At 31.2% G+C, this 10,950-nt stretch overlaps 1 protein-coding gene across 2 annotated transcripts in view; it reads left to right on the top strand.

Moving 5' to 3' along the window:
- The first annotated feature begins 1,386 nt into the window (after window positions 1-1,386).
- yps (ypsilon schachtel) overlaps window positions 1,387-10,950 on the top strand; it is a 54,428-nt gene continuing 44,864 nt past the window's right edge. The window contains exons 1-2 of one of the 2 annotated variants that reach the window (XM_014427008.3): window positions 1,387-1,566; window positions 4,378-4,441. In XM_014427008.3, coding sequence (XP_014282494.1) covers window positions 1,488-1,566; window positions 4,378-4,441 — 143 coding nt within the window. In that variant the 5' untranslated portion in view covers window positions 1,387-1,487. The remainder of the gene's footprint in view (window positions 1,567-4,377; window positions 4,442-10,950) is intronic. The other variant, XM_067048197.1, reaches the window with a different exon arrangement.

The raw sequence follows: 10,950 nt of genomic DNA, 5'->3' as shown, positions 1-10,950 counted from the left end.
ACACATCACAAGATAAGTATTTCACTGTAACCTTCAAGTACCACCAGTAGAAAAATGTAATACTCAATTTAATTTATGTAATCATTCGTAATGCAGACATTAATTTAATGTTGTTTCTGTTTTAAACCGATCGGGAAAAAAACAACAGTTTTACAAAAGATAGCTGAAATGCTTCGCCGAATTCCGTAAAGATCAGGCGGATTCAGTTTTTCCCGCTCGAATCGGTGTCGATTTTTCTCCTTTAGTTTTTCATAAAATTCCTTAATATTTTGTATTTATCGATTGTTTATTATTGATAACAATAAAATCTGTTCATTTTTTCAAATAAACAAAATTAAAGGTACTTTAGAGAAAGATTTTTTTTTAATTCATCATTTAATTTCAGTCAGACTACATCACTGGTAATAAGACCTATCTTATATTAAAGACCATTTAATTGGATGTTGAAATGCCGAATGTAATCGAAATGGTTCGAAACGTTCTTAAGAAAATAAAAAAAAAAATTAAAAATCTGATCTTAAAGTTGAACTTGTGATCGGCCGATTTTATCAAAAAAGTTGCTGTTATTTCTCATTCATATTATGCGCCTTAAATGATGGCAAGCCAATTCGTGAAATACTCGGTAATCCGATCACTCCAGAAATCAGAATTTTCAAAAAGCTTTTTTTTTAAAGAAAACTCAGTAGGCAATAACGTTTTTATTTTCAAATAAAAGTGCACATGTGCAAAGGACATTTTTAACTCCTCAACGCATAGGCAAGTTAATGTAATCACCGGGAAAATTTAATGTGGAATTTTTTGGTTTTGATATCTGGTGATTTAATCCTTATGTAAGAATTCATAATATATTTTTTTAGAATCATATACCCATAATATTTATTGTATAAATCATTTGACTCTGTGAAACTAATTAAATTAATTCTAGAAGTATATATAATACAAAGTTTGTTGGTAAACTCATTGTTTTTTTATTACGTTTTAAATAATTCCATATAAAGTGTATTTCTAATTTTTATTCGTACTTTTTTTCACTTATAAATGAAAATATTATAATTTTAACAAATTTAATCATCATTTAGCATTACTGAGAACGTAAAATAGAACATTTTTTTTTAAACTTCAAACTGTCAAATTTCCAATAATGTATGTAAAAAAAATTAAATAAATAAAAATAGTTATGTATGTTCATATTGTTGAATTTATTAACAGCATTTTTCATAATACTTTCTGTTAACCGAACACTCCCTTCCGCAATTAGTTCGGATTACCGAGATTACACGGTATAATTTTTATTATAACATGGTAATTTGAATGGGGTGCTAATAAATGAAGGTGACGTCACGAGAGGTGGGAGTGGGAGAGGGATTACCCCCACCACGAGAGGGACCGAGCGAGGGACCGGCAGAAAGGAGTCTGAAGCGAGGAGAGGAGGAACAACATCGGAAAGGGGCTAGGAGTTTTAACATCCTAACACACCATATCCCATCATGGTGGTGGTTAACATCACGGCCGACTCCCAGGAGAAGCAGCCGGAGGGGCAAGTCAAGCAGGCGAAACCGTTTTTAGGTTAGTAACAACTATTTGTTATTTTGTCTCCTTAACCCGGCCTTTAGTCCGCCATGTTACCATGCACCGTAAATAGAAAAATCATACGCAGTTCTTTCACTAACCCTTTAAACTAATTTCTAGTTTGATAGTTTTGATGCTATTCATTTTAATTTTGACTCTCCGTTTGGTGTGGGATGTCGGTGCCTTCGCCTTCCCGGTCACGTGTAGTTTTAGGCGGGTAAAATTTCACTTTCCTTATCATTTCTAATTCATAACAAACCAGCCTCATGTTCTGCCATTGGGGTTCTACGCTGTATCGCCTATTGTTTATGTCTCGTGTAGAAATTTTTATTTTCATGTTTGAAGTTATTCCTTATTACCATTCATGTTGATACTTATTACTTGTTAAATAATATTTATGTTTATTCTTATCCCATGTTTTTTATAAATTTAATTTTGACAAAAAAATATTTTTTTCTGTTGCTCACCATACATCATTAGTTTAGTGTCAGCATTTGATTTGAAAGGTTTATCATAAAAGAATAAAAATATCAACTCCTTCGATATCAGTTATATATAAGCACTTATTTAAAAAAAAAAAAATTAAAACTGTTTTTTAATTAATCTCTATGTGGATCTAACTTAATCAGCAAATATGAGTATTTTTATCTGTACAGAATAGATTTCATTTGATTAGATTATATGTCTTGAATGAACTAATGTTAAGATATCTCTATCATGTAAAGTAAAGTTTTGATTGTGTTGCAATCTTTTCTTTGTTCATGGTTAAATTTCTTAATTTTTTCCACTTTTGACACTAACGGATATAATAAAATGGTTACTTTACTTAGCATGATAATTTATTTGTTTTTATCAAACCAACTATTCTTCTATGGGGTTTTTATGAATTTTATAATGGCACGATTTAAATTTTCACAAACGTTTTGAGTTTTAGTGAACTGTTATTATCTTTGGGCTTGCTACGATAATTCCACATATTCTATTATTTATGGTTTTAATTTTTACTGTATAAATATACCAACTATTCTATATTCATGTTATCTTTTGCTGAATGAAAAATCTAAAGTGTGCAAAGTTGCATTATTGTTGAATTCATGTTTTAATTGCTTCATTAACAGTTTTTTTTTCATAGGATTGATATTACATTATGTTATTTTCAAAGATAATTATCTGATATGTAATCTTTGCATTAAAAGCATTAATATTGCTGCTTCATGTTTCCATCGTTTTAGCTGGTCCAGTTTTATCTTTTTTTTTTTTTATATGATCAACCTCTGTAGATATTATATGTTAAATGAGTTTCTACTCTAATTTGTTTTGGAAATCATTAATGTTTGGTTGTAGTGTTCGCAGTATCTATCTTTTGAACAATATCTATAAGTAACTTGTAGTAAAAAATACTGAAGTTTATATTTGGAGGTGTTATTATTTTCATGTAAATATAATCCACACTAATGGAGAAGTATTGATGAGTTTTTTTTTTTATATATTTTGACACAAAATATAATGTTTATTTGGTATTATAATAAGATTTTCCATCAATATCTATACATCTGTGCTATTAACTTCTTTCTTTTTTTTTTCTCATATTTTTTGATTTATATCAGATGTTAATTTAAAATGATTTGAGAGGGAAAAAAGATATTTGTGGTATCTTTCTTTGTTAATTTTTGGTAAATATCAATAATAGTATCGGTCTTTTTTAATAACAATTTTACCTCTGAAAATTTGTTGTAGTATATTTAACCTTTTATAACTGTAATGCAAGTGAATCTTAATTTATTAGATCTAGTTGTTGAGAAAAAGAAAAAAATCGCAAAAGTTATTTTTAGCTGTTCAACTCTTTTGTTTTTTTAAAGAAACTACTGATTGGAATCACCAGTTTAGATGTTCTGACAAAAAATTATTGTAAAGAACATTTAGAATTAGATGATGTTATCTCTAACAAAAGAAAAAAATAAAACAAATGACAATCAGTTTATACACTCAAATTATGTAAAATTGCATAATAAAATGAAGTATAAGTTTCTTAGAAATTGTTAATTTTTTATACCTAAAGGACCTACAGATTTATCAGTAGTTCTATGACCAGTTATTCAGGAAAAAATAAATTAATAAAACAATGCTAGGATATGGAAAAAAATGACTACTGGTCATTACTATTTAGAGTGAGGAAGAGGTTCTGATTAATCGGTCAATAAGGTGAAAATAAAACGAAAAATTCCTTAAGGGCTCTTAGATCATTTTTTAGGAATAGAGGGAGAGGAAATTTGTATGTCCCAAGTTCTTAAATCAATTGTAGAGGGTCATAATGGTGCTAAGCAAGTGCTTACAGGTTGCTAAGGTGACCTCTTAACTCCCTTACCTGAGGTCTGTTTATAGCCGAGGGAGTTAAGATGTTGGTTTTGGCAACCTAGAAACTGCATTTGTGCCAGTTTGAAATCGGCATGGTGGGGAGGGAGATGACTTATATTTTGTGGTTGTCCCACGGAACTAAAATATGACCGACCCTTCCACCATTAGAATAGGTTGGTAACCTCTAGATAAGCAGTTCCTAAAATTGGTGCCATGGCATTCTGGGGTGCCCAAAGCATATGCCAGGGTTACTGCAAGAGAATAATTAAAATTGCAAATATACAGTGTATTATAGCGTTTGCTTTGCACTGTTTTTTTCTTCTTCAAGGATGCCTTGTTAAAAAACGTTTGTTTATAGCTGTTCTAGATGAAATTATTTAATAAATTATCATTTTATTTTTAATTGTGTTTATTGTTTATATCTTCATAATGTTTTTTTTTTTTTCATTTCAGCCCTCAAAGTAACAGGAACTGTAAAGTGGTTCAATGTTAAGAGTGGCTACGGTTTTATAAACAGGTATGTTATTATTTTAATTTTTAATAAATGATTACAAAGATGATAATAGTTGATTCTATTTAAATCATTATCGTGGTCACATTGTATGTTTAATGTTTTACTTTATTTTTAATTTTTGTCAATGTAGTTTTATCAATATTTGTGGTTCAATAATAATTTTTATCATTAAATTACTAATCATCATGTATGATTAGAAAAAGATAATTTACTCTTTTGTGTCAAATTGGTACTAAATTATATTATGATTATTTTACATATCAATAATATATAAATTTCCTATTGGGCATTTTACAGTCATTTGCTGTTTAATGGCCCTTAGTACAATCACGAGAAGTAGAAAAACAGAGTGCAACTGACCTACATGGCCAAATAATCCTTTAATACGTTTTTTAGTGAATTTCCCACTGGATCCTCTTTTTTTTTTTTTCGTTCCATAAATAAATTTTCATTTCATTAAAAGACTAAATCTTTTTAAAATGTGAAAACATTTCATATGGTCTGTAATTATTTCTTCTTCTTTCTCTACCAGCATTTTAGCCTCAGTTCATTGTATTCCTCATTTCTGTACTCTGAAAAGACTGGTGATGTAATTTGTACACATGTGCCTTGGTCAGCTTCATGGGCTCTTTTCTTCTTCTCTGGCCTCAATCAACCATTTAATCTTTCATCATCCCTCCTACTCACATGGCCAAACCATTTAAGTTGATGTTGTTTCACTATTTCTTCAATTGGGAGACCCCAAGGTTCTTCCAGTTACTTTCATTTTGGATTCGATGCATTTGGGTTTTCCCCTGGTTCCTTTTCATCTACCTCATCGCTGATGCCTTCACTTTACTTGCCTGACAATTCAGAACTGTCCAACTCTCCAGTCCACTTATTAAATACCTCGTCATTTACTTTCCTATATTGCTAGTTCTTGTTCCTAGGAACACATATGGCCTTTTATAAATTTAAAAGGTATTCCATTATTTCTAATTTTCAATTTGTATTACATAAAATATTCGTCCTGAAAAATGATGAGTTAACTGAAGAATTTAGAAGGCTGAAATTGAAGGAACTGCACCCGGAAATATAATTCAGGTTATAGCATTGCAGTGAATAGGATGGGCTTGTAAGGTTGTAGGACTTAGTAAGGAACAGATTGCTAAATGTTGATGAACACTGAACTGACAGGTAAACGTCCAAGGAGTAGACCGAAATGTAAATGGAAGGATTGTGTTTAGACTGATTTAATAGATTTGGGTATGGAGGGGGGTCACTGAACAGATGTGTACAGAAAACGATTGGGGGTATCTGCATCGAATCCTTAGGTTTGCAAAGCCTTTATTATTATTATTATTATCCTATTATTTCTGCTAGATAGTTTGTGTGCTAATGGTTTTTGTTAATATAAAAAAATTATGACTTTTTATCTTAAAGAGCTGATATTACTTGCCCATCTAAATTTATTATTTTTTTAATCATACATCATTCTCCACCTCCAATCCAAAAAACTTCTTATCGTAGCCCTTTCGATTCTAAGCTAAATTGAACTCTTCAGCAAACATGAAATTTTCTCATTTGAAGTTTGAATGTCATATGAGTATTTTTCAGGATTAATTGTAAATAATGGCAATTAATCAAAACAAAATCAAGTACATGTGGCCCAGAAACAACACATCCTGTTTAACAGTTTGTAGAGTTTGGTCCATTCAAGTTTCAGCAGGTAGACCAGTTTACTTATTTAGGCTCTATTTCTAACTCTGAAAATTATATTTTCCTTGAGGTAAATAAAAGAGTCTTTAGGGCCAACATGAGCTATTTTGGACTACTGAAGCATCTTACCAACAAGTTTCTTTCTGGAAGAATGAAGATATTACTTACAAGAAGTTGATCCGTCCTGTCCTCGTGTATGTGACAGAGATATGGACCCTAACAAAGGCTAAGGATAACAAATTTCTCATTTTTGTAAGAAAGATACACTGAAGAATATTTGGTCTGATCAAGGTTGGTAACCACTGGAGAAGATAAAAAAATGCAGAAATATACTATCTATTTGCGGAAGCTAGTATCATCAGGCTTATATAAATAGAACGTCTTCATTGGACTGGGCAAGTTGCCTGGATGAGTATGGATGATACCTCAAAATGAAATCTAGATGGAAGTCTTGACCAAGCTAGAGGTAAAGGATGGCCAAAACTGAGATGGAAGGATTGTGTGATGCAGGATGCCAGAACACTGCAAGGAATAAGAAACTGCAGTGTTACAGGACCAGAACACCTGGTAAAAACTTTGTGAGGTAGCCAAGACCCACATCGAGCTGTAGCGCAAATTATTTCTTCAAATGAAGAATTGTAAACATTTGACATTTGATTTAATTTACTATTTTATTGAACTTTTCCAGGTATTCTAGAAACCTAGAAGGTGGCAGATGAAAATTTTAATTTTGGATTAGATATAAAATATTTTTTTCTCCTTTTTGATTACTTTGACATTAATTGAGTCATAAAAATGAATTAATTTTATGAGAAAATGAAGTTTATTTTCTAAAATATTATTGTTTCATAAAGCGATTCAAAGGAGTGCCAAAATCAACCTGACCCACTCCTCAAAAATAATCATTAGCTTCATAAACATTTGTTGTGCAAAATGTTTAGTACTTTAAATAGTCTTGATTTTTTATCAAATTATTCTTTCTTCATGATAAGAATTTGGTATTCAGGTAAAATTAACCTAAAGGTATTTATAAAAATCAATGAACTTAGATTGTTTAAATACGCAGAGAAATAAAAATAAACTTTCCTTGGCGGTAATCGAACCCACATTGTTCTAAACGAATTTTGTAGGACTCCCACTTCATGTTCCATCATTATGCCTCAAGATTTGCATAATTTATGAGAAACTCATTTTCATGGACTTTTTATCTAACTTGTTGCTAAAGATTTTACAGCCAATTACCTGATGTATCCCCTAAGTATATTTGAATTTTCTTCATCTGACATTTCCCAAAATAATGACGTATAAAATAAAATATTTGGTTTGCCCCTGCAACGATTTTTGGGAGGAATTACAAGAAAGAATAAGTTTTTCATAAGTATTAAGTTAAAGAGAAGTTGAGTCTAGTTTTTGTTATTATTCCGTTGTACAATTATTGTGTATGGTGTCTCCTGTCCTCAAACCTTATCGCAAGAACTTATCTCTGTTAGAATTCATGCTATTCTTTCACCATGTTAAATATTATGTTGGAAGGAAGGTATGTCAGTAAACTGAAGAATGTACAATAAGCAATGGAGTATATATACCTCTTATGAGGTATATATCCGTGTAGTAATGGCATCAGTAGATGGAAATTATGAAATTATTATGGAAATGGTAGAAGTTAAAATACAGAAGTGTTCAGCGCTGATCCGTTCAAAACATCACAAAAAAATTAATTTTTCATTTGGAGCTCAATATCTTTACAACTCAAATACCTACAACACTAAAAAAACAAACTTATTATTATATTATTTAAAATAGAGTAAATAGGAGCCCTAAATGATATATAAATAACGTTCAATAAGTTCTCAAGATAAAGTTTTTCAAAAATAAACATTTTTTTTCCCAATAACGAAAAATCAATATTTTATGAATTCATATTGGCTAATATCATGGAAGCTACTATTACGACCGACGTACAGATGTTTACAACTTCGCTAGCAGCAGTTTCCGTGATATTCGCCAAATATAAATTCACAGAATATTGATTTTTTAATATTTTTATATTTCTTGTATTGTCTCGGTGAAAATTACACATTAAAAAAGTTAACATTTTTTTAACTAAAAAATAACTCGCAAGTTTTTTTCTTTACTTGAAAGAACTCAAAAATGATTTTTGATGAACTCATGAAACAGCCGCCATTTCGTACTCTGCCTCCCATCCATGGTTAGCTAAGTCATCAATTTTAGCTCTTAACTGTATGTTGTTTTCGTTTAAGTAATACAAAATTGGGGTGAAATAACTTCGGTTTTGTTCTGTGGGGCTCTTGGACTAGAAGGGTAGGCGTGCCGAGGTCTGGACCAAGACGTTAAGGGGAAAGGATTGTGATAGGCCCGACCTTGAAGATTCGGGTCGGGTGGGGGCAACGCCAGCGGGCAACTGTTTGTTGTGCCGGCATCGAACCTCCGGGTTAGTCCACTCTTATCGTTATCACTTAAGTGAACTTCGAATATAGAGCTCTCTGTATTCCAGATTGAAGTATCCCTCAGGAAATAGTTACTGCCCCTTTGTGTTGTCGAATGACCTCGAGTTTGAATCATGTCTGTTCGATCCGACCAGGTATACTGAAAAATTCCGTGTTACTAGTTTTTGCCTTTTATCTTTCTGTTTCTAAATTACGGCTTTTAGTTACTAAGCCTTATTCGTTTCATGAAATGTTAGATTCAGAAGGGGGGGGGCTACCTCTTTTTTGAACATACTTTAAGATAGCTGATTGACCGTGTGTAATAAAAACTCCAATAGTGATATAAATAGTTTAATAACTATTTTAGTTCTTATTTGACCGCTTTTTTGTTTTTCCTTGTCTTGTGCTATCTATACCAACCATTTTTTATCTTATCCAAATCCATGTATTCTTAATTTTATTTGGGAAACCTATATTTTCTAGATAAACAACTGATATTTTTTTACCTGGAAAAAGCACTATTTTACTTCGTCTCTCAGTTTGAAAACATCCAAGAGAAGAATCCATATCATTTTTCTTTTAACCTATCTCCAGTTAAAGCCGAATAGAAAAATTATGGATGAAGAAAATATTTATTACTACCTAGTTATTGATTTTCACGGATGTGGAACCTGTGACTGCTTAGTTAATAGAGAAAAAATGTCTTAAGGTTTTTGAAACTAAAGTATTGTTGAAACATATGATAAACTTGATATTTGAGTTTAATACGACGTTTTCTTTTTGAGTTAGATTATTCAGACACCCCATTTTGTGAGACTTCGTTGTTTTCGTTTCTAGGGAAACAAAAACCGTATTTCCGTCGAAAACTGGAATTAAAAATTTGTAAGGAGTAAATGTATTTAAAGTTTGAATAAAAGGAGCACTATACAATAATTTCTTTCTTTTTTTTTTTTTTTTTAATATGAATTTACGTCTACATTACAAAAGATAAACCAATATGGATTCCTTCTATTTAAGTTTTAGTGATCTTTTTATTACTTTTATAACCTACAATGAATGAAGCTTTTATTCTCTAGATTTTATTAAAATGTAAATTTATTATATTCTTTTCATGGGATTAAGAACAGTGATTCTATTTGTTTACGAAACCGACTACCCTTGTGAAGACCTCGCCGACGGTATTCGCGGGTGTATGGTGCATCTAACCTGTTCCTTTTGTTAGCTCAGACTGGTTTCCCTCGCACCGACCGGGCCAGGATTCTGCGCAGACATGGTTTAAAAAAACAACAAAAGTATTTCTAACGTATTCCATTCCTGCATTAGTACAGAGGGGAAACTTGAACAGAAAAATCCGTTACTTTATTTAATGATTCAGGTTTTTGTGAGGCCCTTATTTTGATTATGTATTTTTTAGCCTAACCAATAAGGTAATACATTTAACACTATCTGATTCGAGAAATAATCGGTTTTGGGTCGTTAAGATCTTTCCGAAATCTTTTTTATAGAATTTAGTAAAATCAGTAATTTATAGAATCCGCTTACTATATTTTCATCATTATCATAGCAAGAATTGAAACCTAAGGAGTTTTGTGCATCATATAACATCAGGTTAAATTTTGTATTTGAATACGTTGGGGTGTATATATCTGGTGTTTTCTTTTATAAATCTTTGGAATATACGAAATTAAAATTAAAATACAAGGCGATTGAAGGTTCATGTTGTCCCTTTTTACTAATATATGTTACTACTAGCGCCTCAGTCGAAATCTCCTGATCATAAAAACCATGCCTTAAGTTTTTCTAAGATAAAACCATTGGACAGAAGATTTGAAAAAAAAAAAATGATTTTCTGGTAAAATTTAAAATGTTTCAAATCGTTGGTTTTCATTATCTTATTTGATGAATATAATTGAAGTAAAAGCATTACTCTTATAATAACATTCCTTTACCGAGACGTAGGTGGGAGCATTGTTTGTCCTCTATCTTTATAAATCCTCTAGTCGGCTTCCATTTTAAAAATAAACATAGCTAAAAGATAGAACTAAATGAACCAGTCCCACAACAATCCATGAAGCCAGATGATTATGTATGATTTTCGACAAAAGGAGACTGATCAAAACACGCCTTTATTTATTTCTTTCTCTGATTTTTTTTTCATATAACGATTTGGAGTCAGGATATTCCTCGTGTCAGTACAGAACAGATAGGTGTAATCTTGGTGTTGGTAGAGTAGATAGGCCAAGGTATTCTCGTCAGTCCTAAAAAAGGGGATTTTTTTCTGCTTATATGTTAATCTACATTAGAGTGCAACCAATGGTAGGTTCTCTACTCGCCTGTATCACTCCATTATAAACATACATCAAATTT

The sequence above is a fragment of the Halyomorpha halys genome, unplaced genomic scaffold, assembly GCF_000696795.3.
Source record: "Halyomorpha halys isolate HHAL.00 unplaced genomic scaffold, Hhal_1.1 Scaffold30.1, whole genome shotgun sequence".
Taxonomy (NCBI): domain Eukaryota; kingdom Metazoa; phylum Arthropoda; class Insecta; order Hemiptera; family Pentatomidae; genus Halyomorpha; species Halyomorpha halys.
This window is presented reverse-complemented; position numbering and strand designations above follow the sequence as displayed.